This window comes from Narcine bancroftii, chromosome 11 (assembly GCF_036971445.1).
Source record: "Narcine bancroftii isolate sNarBan1 chromosome 11, sNarBan1.hap1, whole genome shotgun sequence".
Lineage (NCBI taxonomy): Eukaryota > Metazoa > Chordata > Chondrichthyes > Torpediniformes > Narcinidae > Narcine > Narcine bancroftii.
In genome coordinates, this window is record NC_091479.1 from 69,096,351 (window position 1) to 69,111,457 (window position 15,107).

General features: G+C 42.2%; 1 protein-coding gene across 7 annotated transcripts in view; it reads right to left on the reverse strand.

Moving 5' to 3' along the window:
• Positions 1 to 3,231: 3,231 nt before the first annotated feature.
• Positions 3,232 to 15,107, reverse strand: part of LOC138745859 (transcription factor ETV6-like) — a 41,235-nt gene continuing 29,359 nt past the window's right edge. For 6 of the 7 annotated variants that reach the window (XM_069903278.1, XM_069903279.1, XM_069903281.1 and 3 more), the window contains 3 exons: positions 13,824 to 13,966; positions 5,122 to 5,222; positions 3,232 to 4,616 (listed from right to left, as the gene is read on the reverse strand). In XM_069903278.1, the coding sequence (XP_069759379.1) occupies positions 4,511 to 4,616; positions 5,122 to 5,222; positions 13,824 to 13,966 (350 nt within the window). In that variant the 3' untranslated portion in view covers positions 3,232 to 4,510. Of the gene's footprint in view, positions 4,617 to 5,121; positions 5,223 to 7,949; positions 8,141 to 13,823; positions 13,967 to 15,107 lie in introns of those variants that run through there. The other variant, XM_069903280.1, reaches the window with a different exon arrangement.

A 15,107-nucleotide genomic window follows, 5' to 3' on the forward strand; every position in this document is an offset into this window, starting at 1 on the left:
CGACAGAGCCACGCTATCCCTCTGCTTCCCTGGATATCCTTTCGATACACTGAGTATCCTTGGATATTCAGTTCCCATACGACAGCCATTCATTAGCCACAACATCCCACTTATCAATCTGTAGCTGTACTGAGGTCAGCTACTTTATTTCTTGTGCAGCGTGCATTTAAATACAAAACCTTTAGCCCTGTATTTGTCACTCTTTTTGACAGTGTCCTTGTTGCATTGCAACACATCCCCTTGACTGCAATTTTGACCTATCAGCCTGTCCTTTCACTCAAACTCCCTACCAATTACTTGTGCGCCAACTGCCTCTTCCTCTTCACTTTGTTTCTCCTGCTCTGCCAATCTAGTTTAAACCCCCCACCAACAGCATTAACAAACCTCCCTGCCAGGATATTGTTTCCCCTCCAGTTCAGGAGCAAAACGTCCCATTTACACAGGTCACCCCTTCCCCAGAAAAGGTTCCAACGCTCCAAGGACTTGAAACCCTACAGTCACTCATTTATTTGTTCTGAGATTATATTCGGAGTAATCCAAAGATTATCACCTTGGAGGCCCTGCTCTCCAACCTTTTTCTGAACTCCCTAAACTTAATTTGCAGAACTTCTACCCCATTCCTGCCTACATCATTGGAACCAATATGCACCACAACCTTTGGCTGTTAAGAATATTCTGCAACTGCTCAGAGACATCCTGAACCTGAGCATCCAGGAGCCAACACTATCCTGGAGTCTCTTTTGCTGCTACAGAATCTCCTATCTGATCCCTTAACTATAGTGTTCTGTGACTATCACTGAGCCTGACTTCATCCTTCCCTTCTGAGGCTCAGAGCTGACCAACAGTGCACATGATATACATTAATGATATGTAAGAGGGGACAAAGTGTGGTGTTTCAAAATTTGCTACTGACACTAAATTGAGTGGAAAAGCAAATTATGCACAAGTACAGAGGGACTGCAGAGATACATTAAGTGAGTGGGCAAGGGTCCGGTATATGGAGTACAATGTTGGTAAATGTGAGCTTTTCCACTTTGGAAGGATAAATGGAAGATCAGATTATTATTTAAATGGCAAGTGATTGCAGCATACAGAAGGTGTGCTTGTGCATGAATCTCAAAAGGTTAGTTTTCAGGTGTGGCAGGCTTTCAAGAAGGTATTATTAAAGGAATTGAATTTAGGAGCAGGGAGGTTATGCTGCAATTGTACAAGGAACTAAATACTGGTGAAGGCCGCATCTGGAGTACTGTGTGCCATTCTGGTATCATTACTTGAGGAAGGATGTACTGGCTTTGGATGTGGAAGAGTGTTGACTCCAGACATGAGGGGGGTTAGCCTATGAGGAGAGATCGAGTTGTCTAGGGCTATACTCGTTAGAATTTAGAAGAATGAAAGGGTATCTTAAAAATATATAAAATTATGAAAGGCATAGATAAAGGTAGGTAAGTTGTTTCCACTGATAGGTGAGACTAGAACTAGTGGAGTATCTCAAATCCTGGGTAGATTTAGGACAGAAATGAGGAGGAACTGTTTTCTATAGAGGGTGGTGAATCTATGGAATTCGCTGTGCATTGAAGCCATCTCAGTTAATATATTTAAGACAAGGTTGGATAGATTTTTTAATAAAATAGAATTAATGGATATGGGGTAAAGGCAGGTCGATGGAGATGAGCCTATCATCGGATTAGCCAGGATCTCATTGAATGGTGAAGCAGGTTCAACAGGCCCGATGGCCTACTCCCATTTCTTATGTTTTTGTGTAATGGCCTGGCTTCCACACACCTTCCCCCCACCCCCAGCAGTATCCAAAGGTGTATACAGTACTTGATGCTGAGGAGAACAGCCACAAGGGTGCACTGACTGCCTTTTCACCTTCCCTCTCCTATCATGCATTTACCTGCTTCTTGGATGTGACTGTCTCCTTATAACTTCAGGGAATCATGTCCTCTGCCTTCCAAACGATCCTTGAGTTCATCCAGCTTCAGTTCCCTAACACCACAAGGAGCTACAGCTGGTGCACTTCTTGCAGGTGTAGTCATCATGGACAATTGTACTGTCTCAGATTTCCCACATCCTGCATGGAGCATTCTACTGCCCTAGCTTCCATCACTACTATCTACTCTGGGTTACTATGAAAAGATCTTACCTGACCTTAAATGTAGTACATCCTCAGTCTCTAATCACCGAAGCCCCTCAAGCCAAAGCCTCTAACTTCCCACTCCTACACTTAGCCACTCTCACATTGGCCGCTCCACTTGTGGCTCTATTCTTTTTATTTGTTACTGGCTCTCTCTGTAGCACAGACTCTCACCAATTGCTGCTCTGCTTCACTTACAAATTCTCCTGAAGGACAGCTCCCAATGCTCACAAGTAGCAACTATACTCATTTCTGCCCCAGACTCTCTTGAATTTCTGGCCCATCAGAAATTTCCTGCTCAGTTATATAGTGTGGAAAGATGCCTTTCAGCCCAACTTGCCCATGCTGGCCAAAATATCCTACCCAGAATAGTTCCACCTGTCTGCGTTTGTCCCACATCCCTCACAGGAAATATGTTGTCAAGCTGGGAAGGGATGAGGGATCTCAAAATCATGAGGAATAGATCAGAGTCTTTTGCCCGGAGTAAGGGAATCTGTAACCAGAAGACATAGGTTTAAAAAAAAAGGGGGGGGAGAAGAGATTTAACAGGAATCTTAGGGGTTACTTTGTTTTAAAATACATAGTGGGTGTATGGAACCAGCTACTCGAGGGTTGACTGCAGGGTTGAGGCAGGTAACTATTGAAATTGGAATTGATGCATGGTCAGGATAAGGGGTTGTGAGCCAAACACAGGAATGTAGGACTAAAATGGATGGAATATTTTGGTCAGCATAGATAAGTTGGGCCAAAGGGCCGGTTTCCACACTGTATGACTCTATCCTGACTAAACTGTTTTCCAACCTTTCTAAAATGATATTTTTAGCTGGGCAGCCAGAAGTGTGGTCTCATCAACAAGTTGCGCAACTGCATCATGCTATCCCACCCATTGGAAGGCAAAGGTGCCAAACGCCTTCTCACCCTGCCCACCTGAGTCACCACAGAACATTAAAATTACTAGAATAAGGGATTTGGTCGTGTGAAAAAACAGCAGAACCTGACATATTTTGATAAAAGATCAAAAGGAAATTGCAAAGTGGTGTTTAAAATTCCAATTCCAGTGGCAGAGGACACAAATTTCAATTAACTACTAAAACTTGCATCGTAATGTTTTTTTTTACATACAAATGATTGTGATCTTATATTTACATACTCTGAAAAGGTAAAAACAGCTTAAAAAAATTCAGTAGAGATGTTTTCTCCCACTGCCTTCTACTTTTCTCCAGTCTCGATAAAGGATTTGTTATAAACATTGACTATTCTTTTTTTCTCACTGAGGTCTGACAGCAGAGTGTGTTTAGCTTCAGAAGGGAAATGGATAAATACTTAAGTATACTGAATTGGCAGTCAAAGAGCAGGTGACCAGGATACATTTAATGAGGTACACAGGCACAGATGGTTCAACCTGCTGTTTTGATGATTTAAACAGTGCAGAGAGCCTGTGCACCTTAAGGTTGTTAAAAATATCCATCATTTGAGTGGTGAAGGGAAGGGGAGAAAGGGAGTACCCTGACTTCAGTGGCCTGAAATTTGCAGCTCATATGCAGAACTGGTGGGGAAGATCGCTTGTTGGTTACAACGTGCAGCCATTGTTTTATGTTCAACACCCATCTACCCAAACCATGAGGTAGAGGAGACTTGGTTAAGAACTGCAACACTCAAAGACTGATTGAAAGTGGTGGCTCGCTCTGAGAGTGCATGATTCGCAAAATCACTCTCCGTGAATGCAACCCCTACCCTATACAAGCATGCCCATTTCAATTCCATTTTCATTTTAATTGAAGGTGTAGCTTTGTTTAAAAAGAGTTGATACAAAGTGTGTTTTGTCAGAAATGTGAATTCTCGGCAGGAGCTCAGAGAGGGAAAGAGAGCGAGAAATTGATTTGCGCAATTTAAAAATAAACTCAAAATTCAAGTTATAACTATCAAGAGAAATAGTGCATTGGACAGCAGGATAACCCACTCCCCCACCCTAGCAGGCTGACACAGACAGAGTTCCAGCATAAGATCTATCAGCCAGGCCTGGCTCTATTCTCCTGGCTCCTTCGCTCAGAGGTCAATTTTGATCAGGACATCAGAAATGGCAGCATCTTTTACTCCTTGTGAGCTTCTGGGTCCAAGTTGAACCTCGACTTGTCCTTTGTTACTCCCAATCACTGGTCAAATAAATGGTTGAAGGTCCTCACAGTAATGAAACAGCAGGTATAGAATAGATATAGCAATACACTGGATTACTAGGTGAGCCTCAAGTGTCTCCAGCACTTCACATAGAGCTATTTCCCGCTCCAAAACTTGTGGTTGCCAATCCAACAGCCATGAAACCTTGGCATGTCATTTGCATCCAGTGAGCATACCCAGTTCCCCCCACTGCCACACTCAGCATTCCTCGTCCTGGTACAGTGGCTCCTCCATTTCCTGGCACTCCAGGTGTTCCAGGCGGTCTGATCGGCTGTTCACAATTTCATCTGGCGTTTTCATAAATCTGACAAAAAGCCAGGGAAGAAAATTAATTTGAAGCACAGGTTAGGACTGTCCACCTCATCGTCTCTCCACTCATTGTGCCCTCAAAGCTCTCAGACGCAACACTCCCATGCTCCCTAACTTCCTTTTGTACCTCTTTACTGTCTGCTCACCACCTGGAAATCCTATCTCACCTTGGACCAACTGTCATTTTAATGCACCATTTTTCTTTTTGTCTCTCATTTCACTTTCCTATTTCTTCTTCTCCCATTTCACTCGTTCCCTCCTCTCCCATTTCATCCTCTCATTACCTCTTCTCCTACTTCATCCTCTCCTGTTCCCTCTTCCCCAACCCTCACCAGCCAACCTCCTCTATGACCCAACCCCATTCATACTTTCACATTTTATCCCATTTTCCCCTTAATGTTCCATTCCCCACCCCTAGAGACACATAGTGCCTTGCCTGCCAGCATAACATTTCCATTCCCATCTCTCAAATTTGAATGATCACCACATGTGCTTCATACCTGAATAGGAGCCGCTGGCCAGGCTCCTTCTTGATGATGTTGAGTTTGTAGTAATGACGAAGAGCCCTTGACATTTTCTCGTACGTCATGTTTGTTCTGTTCTGTTTAGGAGAGAGGTTTGGTTCATTAAACAGCTGGTACACTTTGAGCCTTTGTATCAACTATAAACTCTTCTAGCTTCTCTCCCAGCAAGTACATCATGGCTCACAGATTAAAATTAATCAGGCTGGATCTCAGTGGAAATGCCAGCTTGAGCTGCATTTGATGCTACATCTACTTAGGAAGCTGAAACTCGAGGGCATCACAAGGTCCTATACAACTGTAGAAAGCCCTCCCTGTTTCTATGCAGGCCAACATGCTATTTGTTTCCTTCTCCTGCTATACCTTTAATGGCTGATACACCATGACACCCAGGTCTTATGGCACCTTCCCATTTCCTAATATGTCACCATTCAGTTAATCTGTTATCAACACTAAAGTGGATAACCTAACATTTATCTACATTATACTACATTTTCCTAATCTGTCCAAGTCACTCTACAGCTTCTTGGAATCTTGCTCACAGCTCACTCTGCTATCCGGCTTAGTGTTATCTATAAACTTTACAGATATTACATTAAATTCTTTTTAGATCATTAAATAAATATGCGAATAGCTGGGGCCCAAGATCTGAACCTAATGGTATCCCACTATCAATTGCCCACCAATCTGAAGAACCCTTTTATTTACCACCCTCTGTATCCTGCCTTTCAACCAGTTTTCTATCTGTAATAATAATTATGCCACACTGTCTAATTTTGCACACCAATCTCTTATGCAGGAACTTAGTAAAAGCATCTTGAAAGTCCAAATTATATCTGATCAACTGCAATCCATTCTGCTGGTCACATTCATAAATCCATGCTGACCTGAACTAAACCCATCACTCCTTTCCAAATGCACAGCAGTGACATCTTTGAAAATTGACTTCATCATTTACCCCACCACAGAAGTCATATAATTCCCTGGTTTCTCTTCCTCTTTTTTTTAAAATGTAATGTCACATTAGCAACCCTCCATTCTAAAGGAACTGATCCAGAGTGTAGTGAATGTTGGAAAATGATCACTAATGTATCCTCTCTAGAGTCATCTTCTTAAGTACTCTGGGATGTAGACGATCAGGCCCTGGGAATTTATTGACTTTCAATGCCATTAATGTACTGAACACAATTTCAAAACTGATAACAATTTCCTTAAGTTCCTCCTCCATGCTCGCCACTCAGTTGCTTAGTGTCCCCTGAATGTTATGTGCATCTTTCTTATTGAAGACAGAATCAAAGAATTGATTCCATTTATTTTATCTTTTCTTTGTTCTGCATTATGTATTCCCCTGTTCTGACTGCAAGGAAACTACCTTTGGTTAAAGAACCAGTCTCTTCCTCTTACCTATAAAAGTTTGTGCAGTTATTTTTCATGTTCCCTGCAAGTTTACTTTCATACTCCATTTCTTCCTTCCAATTGGATCCTCTGTCTTTGTGTGCTAAATTCAAGGTTTAATGTGGCTTTATTGTCATGTACACTATATATAAATAAACAAAATTTATCTCCAGCAGTCCACAGCCTGGTTTGCACTTGTGGTCTCCTACCATGTAGCGTCTTCTCCCCAGCAGAGGGAGAGGGAGAGGGATGTACTCCTGCTCTGTTGCCCTGCACTGGTCCACCATGCGCCTGGAGCCCACAACCCTTGTAGTCTGGGTTGCTTAACAGGGACATCACCATTTTTGGCACAGACCCCATGGGTTGCCCGATGCTTTTTAAAAAAAATAAGTGCTGGTCCCATTATACAGATGGTTTGACCATCTGACGCAATGTCTGGACAGTTGGACCCTGTGAAGGAGAGCTGGAAGACGTGTCTCTGCTCCTATTGGGTCTACAACAGCTGCTACAGCACCACCACCTTTCAAATTCTAAATTTCTTCCAGTCCCTAGGTTTGCTGCTTTTCCTAACTGATTTACATGTCCTTTCTTTGGTTTTAATACTATCCATTAGCCTTCCAAGTTTTATTCTTATGGCAAATAGTTCATCCACGTGACCTTTAAATATCTGCTAGTATCTATCCCCCATCAACCCATTTTGACAGTCTATCCAAGCCAATTACCATCTCACATCATTACAGTTACCCTCTAAGTTCTAGACCTAAGTCACTCTCCATCCTAATGGAAAATTCAATCACATTGTGGTCATTCACACAAGATAATCCTGCCTCATTACACAACACCTCGTCTTGCATCGCTTGCTCTAAAATTGGTTCCCTGACACTTTTCAGGAAACCCCCTCCTCCTTTGTCTTGTTACCAGTTTAGTTCTCCCAGTCCACATGCATATGCGTCACCCTTGATAACTCCTGACTTTTTTGCATGCTTCCCTTATTTCTTGCTTGGTGCCATCCTCAATCTTACTACCACTGCTTGATGTAAAAACACAGTAATGGAGAAAATCAGCAATAGAACCTGCATTAGGAGAAATTCAATCAACTAGAAACTCAAACAACCGGCAAAATAAAAATCCGAGGAAATAAATAAATAACTACAATTAAAATAAATAAAATTTTAAATGAAAGTTTAAATAGGAGTGTAAAATTGTAAAAGTGAATGTTCTCCAAAACAACACACAACCCCTTGGTGAAGATGGGAGTACACATTTAGCCAGTGGAGTGCCCCGGTCATTCACCACCCACACCAGTGTTTGAATAAAAAAGTGTGGCAGATGATGTTTGTGCCCATACCCCATCATGTTGAAATAACGAGACCACACCTGAAGTTGTCAGCCAGCAAAGAGAAGAGTGTTTATTACATTATCAGGCTTGATAATAGACACACAACATGGACCTGGCGTCATGACATCTGAAGTGCTAACGACCTCATGACGTAGCTCCGTTGAGTAGACCAAGGCTTCTCAGTAGACCATGGGTGCTGCTGAGTCACTACACCTCGTGGCTGTAGTGGATAGTTGCCAGTAGAGAGCAGGCTGTTGTATCTAGCTGTCACAAGACAGGAGCTGTTAGCGCTGGTTCTGCCCGCTCCCTCCACGTATACCACTACAATAGCGTCACCCAGGAAGAAGAGCCGGCCGATGCCACTCAGCGCTGGATCAACTCTCCCATAGTATCTCACTATCCCTGCCTCATAAGAATCTTTATCTTTATTATTATTAGGAGATATATTATCTGTAAATTTGAGGGAGGGGGTTAATTTTGATGGCAGCATGGTTAGCATAGCAGCCAGCGCAACACTATTATAACACCAGCGACCAGAATTCAAAATTAAATTTTGTAAGTTACAGGAATTACCTGATTCAAGTGAACTTTACATAATTAAATAGTATATACTTTATATTTTGCATAGTGTGCCTCAGTTGACTGGAAAATTCACATTTACGGCATCTGTGATCCCCATTGGTGCTGGATAATGAGAATTTTATTGTACTTTATTTAGCAAAGATAAAACACATAACTAACATTTTGGGCTTGAGCCCTTCTGTTTGATGGTTTACACATCAGTCCCACCAATGTTTTCTGCCCACTGATGTCCCACAACTTAACTCAGATGGATTCCATATTATCCAAGCTGATGTGCTTCCTTTTCATTGCTTTACTCGGCAACCGGTGAATGTCAGGAGCTGGACGTTGTTACAGGAATGTTTAAAAGGTAAGTGGAGCAATGAATGGTTGGAGTCTGGGCTACAGATAGAACCTGCACCATACAAAAAGATGGGAAGCTCAAGCAGAGCACCAGTGTGGGGAAGCCCAGTGTCTGAGGTTTTGGCTCAAGGGCTTCAGTGAGCAGAAGCCGAGGATGTACAACAGGTAAGAACTTTGCATAATAACAAAGAGTAGGTCGTGCAGATGACATCTAAGACAGTAGAATGCTCTGATTGCAGGATGTGGGAAATCCAGAAGAGCACAATTGTTCCTGATGATGACTCCTGCACGAGGTGCATCCAGCTGCAGCTCCTTATGGACAGTATTAGGAAACTGGAGCTGAGGCTCCATGAACTCCAGATCATTTGGGAGGCAAGGGGTGATCGAAGCTATAAGAAGACATTCACACCAAAAAGACATGCAGGGAACTGGGTGACTTTTAGGATGGGGAAGGGGAATAGGCAGTCAGTGCAGAGCCCCTCTGTGGTCTTTCCCTCAACAATAAGTATAATGTTTTGGATACTGTTTGTGGGGGTGGGGTAATGATCTACCAGGGACAAGCAGTCGTGGTAAGCTGTCTGGCACAGAGACTGGCCCTTTGGCTAAGGGGGGAGGGAGGGGAAGAAATAAGAGAATAGCAAAAGTGATTGTTAGGCAAATAGATAGGAGGTTCGGTGAACAAAATCGAGACTTCCGGATGGTACGTTGATTCCCAGGTGTCAGGGTCAGGGATGTCTCAAATCTAGTCCACAGCATTCTGAAGCGGGAGGGTGAGCAGTGAGATGTAGTGGTCTATGTTGGTACCAATGACATACATAAGAGTAGGGATGGTGCAGGGGATAGGGGTTCAGATTTGTGGATGATTCGGATCTCTTCTAGAGAAGGTATGACCTGTACAAAACGGATGAGCTGCTCTTGAAGTAGAGAGGAACCAATATCCTGGTAGACAGGTTTGCGGGAACTGTTGGGAGAGTTTAAACTAGTTTGGCAGGGGGGTGGGAACCAGAATGTGAGGACAGGGAGAATAGAGCACAAGGTGGAAAGGATGATGCAATGCATTGTGGGTTTGGGAGGAAGGACTGGCAGGGGAGGAAGCATAATGCAGTCAGCTGGGGGGTTTTAAATGTTTTTATTTCAATGCAAGGAGTATTAGGAGTAAAGGATATGAACTTAGAGCATGGATCAGTATATAGAATTATGATGTTGTGGCGATTACCGTGACTTGGCTGACACTAAGAACAGGATTGGCTGATGCAGATACAGGGATTAAGATGTTTTAGAAGGGATAGGATGGAAGGTAAAAGGGGGATGGGGTAAGTAGCATTACTGGTCAGGGATAGTATCACAGCTGCAGAAAGGAAGGATGCTGTGGAGGGAGTGGCTTCTGAGTGGGTGTGGGTGGATGTCAGAAATGGGAAGAGAGCTATCACTGTACTGGGAGTAGTTTATAGGCCCCTAAATAGCCTGTGAGACACCAAGAAACAGATAAGTAGGTAGATTTTGGAATGGTGCAGAAATAACAGGGTTGCTGTTATGGGAGACTTCAACTTCCCAAATATTGACTGGCACCTCCTTACTGCGAGGGATAGGTGGGGCAGAATTTGTCAGGTGTGTCCAAAAAGGATTCCTGACACAGAAGGTGGACCGGACGACTAGAGGAGAGGCTATTACTGAATCTAGGGGAATGGTCAGGTGAGTGGAAGGTCGTGTCTCACGAACCTAAATGAGTGTTTTGAGGTGATAACAAAAGAAATTGAAGGTAAGGCAGTAGATGAGGCATATAGGATTATAGTAAGGCATTTGACAAGGTCCCCCATGGGAGACTCGTTCAGAAATTCTTGAGGCATGGGAGCAGAGAAAAAGTACTTTGCATGGAGGTCAGTGACTAGTGGAATTCCACAAGGATCAGTTCTAGGACCCCCTGCACTTTACGATTTTTATAAATGACGTGGATGAAGTAGAGAAATGTGTCAGTAAGTTTGTATATGCTACAAAAGTTGAAGGTGTAGTGAATAGTATTAAATGTGGTTGTAGGTGATCACAGGATATAGACAGGATGCAGCATTGGGTGGAAAAGTGGCAGATGGAGTTCAATCCTGAAACGTGTGAATTGATGCTTTTTCAAAGATCAAACTTGAAAGCAGAGTACATGGTTTATGGTAGGATACTTAACAGTGTGGAAGAAGAGGGTCCTTGGGGTCCAAATGTGTACATTTGTCAAGGCTGCTGTGCAGGTAGATAGGATAGTTAAGAAGGCTTATGGTATGCTGGGCTTCATTAGTCAGATTGAGTTCAGGAGTCCTGGGGTGATGTTGCAACTCTATAAATCTCTGGTGAGACCACACTTGGAATATTGTGTTCAGTTCTCGTCACCTCAGGAAGGATGTGGAAACTGTTGAGAGGGTTCAGAGGAAATTTACCAGGATGTTTCGATTGGAAAATGTGTCGCATGCGGCAAGATTAGCAGAACTAGGGCTTTTCTTTATGGAGCAAAGGAGGATGAGAGATGATTTAATAGAGGTATACAAGATTACGACAGGCATAGATAAGATCCAGCACCTTTATCCCAGGCACAAGGAGTAAACACCATAGGACATCTATACCAAGTGAAGGGAGGGAAGTTTAAGGGAGACAAGAGTTGTGGGTGCCTAGAATGTTAGGGGTGATGGTGGAGCCTGGAACAATCAGATCATTTAAAAGAATCTTAGTTAGGCATGTGGATTAAAGAATATCAGAGAGTTATGAGGTAGGGTGGGTTTAGTTTTTTTGGGTAGATCAGCACAACACTGTGGGCCTGTATTGTGCCGTAATGTTCTATTAATCTACTTAATGAGTAATCCTACCCAAACCCCTTTAGCTTTCAGTCTATCCTTTAAATGTTGAGTGCCCTTGAATATTATGTCCCCAAGCAAATAAAAAAAATTACTGGAGGAGTTCAGTAGGTCAGACGGCCTTCATGGGTAATTATGGCTATCAACTTGTCAGGTTGGGACTCTTTATCAAGACAAAACGAATATGGTAAGCTTAGTTTAAAAAAAATATGGTTGGGGTCAGAAAGTTTGGGGGGGGGGGTTCTTAGCAGTGGAGGTACAGTACATTAATGTGCAACATTCCAAAGGACACTAGATAAATACCTAAAGGTATGTGGAAGGGCCAGAGAATTGAGCCAATATGGACTCAATGGGCTGAGTGACCTCCCTCCACCAAATCTTTCTGTGATCTCTCTTTGTGGTATAGGGAGACAATATGGGCAAGATGCAAACCATGTCAAAGGTGGTATACTTTAGATCTTGGGCAGTTCCTTTACACCTCCTCACTTTGCTCTTGCGGTCACTCTGTTACAGGTTAAACTTGGTCTCAACTGTCCATTAGACTTTTTTTTAAGAATGCTATAGGCTTTCTTAAATACTTCCTGGCGAACTGTAATCCGGCCATCCTTTCTGGGGTTAACTGGTGGTTCGCATCTTGTAGTGCAGCCTCTATTTCTGTTCCTGAAGTCTTCTACAGACCGTAGTCATTGGCACATCCACATCTGCCCACTGAAGAGTTCTGATCTTTTGGAGATATGTTTGGGGAGTTTTCTTCATTATTATGAGAATTCCTCTGTCCTCAACAATGGAGGTCTTCCTTGGAATACCACTCCCTTTGTGATTACTCTTCTTAATCATGTTCCAAACAGTTGATTTTGCTAAACCTGTTTTGGGTGATGTCACTTACTGTTTTATTTTTGTTTCTCAGCCTCATAATGACTGAGTCTTTCTTTGCCACAACTCTGGAGCATGTTGAAAAATGGCAACTACGGACTTCAAAGGTGATGAAAAGCTTAGAAGCAAGCTTAGTTCTCTTATACCTGCACCAATGAATCAATTAAGCATATCCAAGTGCTCAAACACCTGTGAAGGCAAATGTCCTAAACATTATGGTGTCCTGAAATGAGGGGACTATGTATTAAAGAGTGCTGTAATTTCTATATGGTCAAACCAAATAACCTTGAATAAAATCTGAAATGTGCACTTTAATTACATGTGAATTGTTTGATTACAAATTTTAAACTGTGGAGCACAATAAAGGAAAAAAGTGTCTTTGTCCCAAACATTATGGAGGGCACTGAACAAAAAAATAGGATATCAATAAATGTGGAGGAACAGAGGGATCTTCCACAAACTGTGAAGGAAGCTGAAAAGATAAGCAAGAAGTTTAGGACAACTTATGGGATACTTGACTGTATTACATAGAATATGAGAGCAGGGAGATTATAGTATACAGAATTAGACAAACCACTATGAAGAGATCTGATCACCACACAACAGGAAGGATGTGGTCACTAGAGAGGATCCAGAAAGCTATTTCTTGGACTGGGAAAATAACATTGTAAACCATTAGGCTGAGGAGGTTTTCTTTGGAACAAAAGAACCCAAGGGGAGATTGAAGTACATCAAAGGCAGACAAGTAAAATAAAACAGAAGCTGAAACAGCTGGACTTTAGGAAGTTTGAATGATTAGAGGTGAGTTGGGAAAATTATTTCACTCAGTGAGAAGGTGAGTGTGTGGAATTCTTTGCCTGAATCCTTCTCCACATTTAGAAGTACTTGGATAAGTGCTTTATACATACAAACCTAGTCTCCACATTTCATGGTAGCAATCAATTGATCACAAAGGTGACTCCAGCCACTGCCCCCCCCCCCATAACCTTTAGAAGGATCAAGCCCAATTACTGCTACTTGTGGTTGCCCATTTAATCACATATCCTGACCTGATTACCCCAAGGTTTCCACAAAAAAATGATGATATTTTGGTGACCTAAATGATCACAAACCTGACTGCTTCTTGCCATGTGGAGACCACAGTAAATTTGTGGTACCTTCAGTAGATCTCAAACTCAGCAACCACTGACATCTGATAACCCTGTACTGTCCCTGGTGGAGAGAAATCTAATGCCCTTAATTATAGCAACTTTCACAAAACCTGGTCTACACACATCCTGTGGTAGCTCTGAAATGAGTCATGTCTCAACAAGCCTTACCTTGTGGTTTCCCCAAAGACGTGCAAGGCCATTGGGGTCCACGATTCGGAAAACCTTTGACTCATGGTCCTCCCATCGGATGAACGCTTCATATCTGTTGTCCGACAGTAACTGGTAGACATAGTCCCACAGGAGCCTACAGTCTGTGGGCAGCAACATTAACATAGAGAGATAAGCTACAGATCATGAACCTTCAACAAGCTCCTACATAAACTGTGCGCTTTATTTTGAAGGACGTGAGTTTAATTTATCTCCCCCAATCTCTTGATGAGTTGATCTGTGGATTATTTGACAGCAACTTCACCCCTGATTTGTGGTTTAGTCTTAAAGTCCCATTTCAGAGATTTGAACTCATCATACAGGTTGAGAATCCTGAGGGCAATCTGATTCAAGGTTAACACTACATCTTTGTTTGTGATACATTCTAACAATCCACAGCACTATCTGAAGGAGATGGAAGTTCACCTTGATGTCCCAGCAAATATTTATTCCAAAAACAAGTTTTAGTGGGATCCAGCTGTGTATGCACTGACTATGTTTTCTATAACTGTGTCTACCCACTTAACAGAAGTTTGAATTACAGAAATCCACATTTAGAGAATTCACAAATCACTAACAAAAAATTTGAGATGGAATAAAACTCACACTCTTGGAATTTATGTGGGGAAGAATGTAAATAAAACACAATTTTATTTTCATCCCTCTTATTTTGATGCGTGCAGATGACATGGCTTTGTGCTATGGATGCAGCCCATTTTCTTGGAATGCAATTCTCCAGAATGCATTGAAGCAAAATAATCCTAATAAGAACGTAAGCCATCTTCCCAATTTCTCTACAATCAAGGGCACTTTCTGGCCAAAAACTACCAAGCTTGGCTGGAGTTTGGAGTGAAGTCAGTAGACTGGAAAAAAATGAGAAAGGAAACCAAGAAATTATAGGCCAATTGGCACAATATTGGACATTGAAAAAATGCTGGCATCCATTATCGTGATGTTGTAGCAGGAAATTTAGACCACAAGACAATCAAGCAGATTCAACATGGTTTTAAAAAGAGAAGTTCTATTTGATGATATAGCAAGCAGGGTGGATAATTAGTATGTTTGGATTTTCAGAAGGCTTTTTAAAAGGTGTCCCATAAAAGGAAACAGCATAAAAGAACATGAGTTTGGGGATAACTACCAGAATACAGAAAGTCAGGATGAATAGGTAATTTTCAGACTGGCAATCATTAACTAGTGGAGCATTACAGGGATCAGTGCTGGCGTTACAACTATTTTTAATCT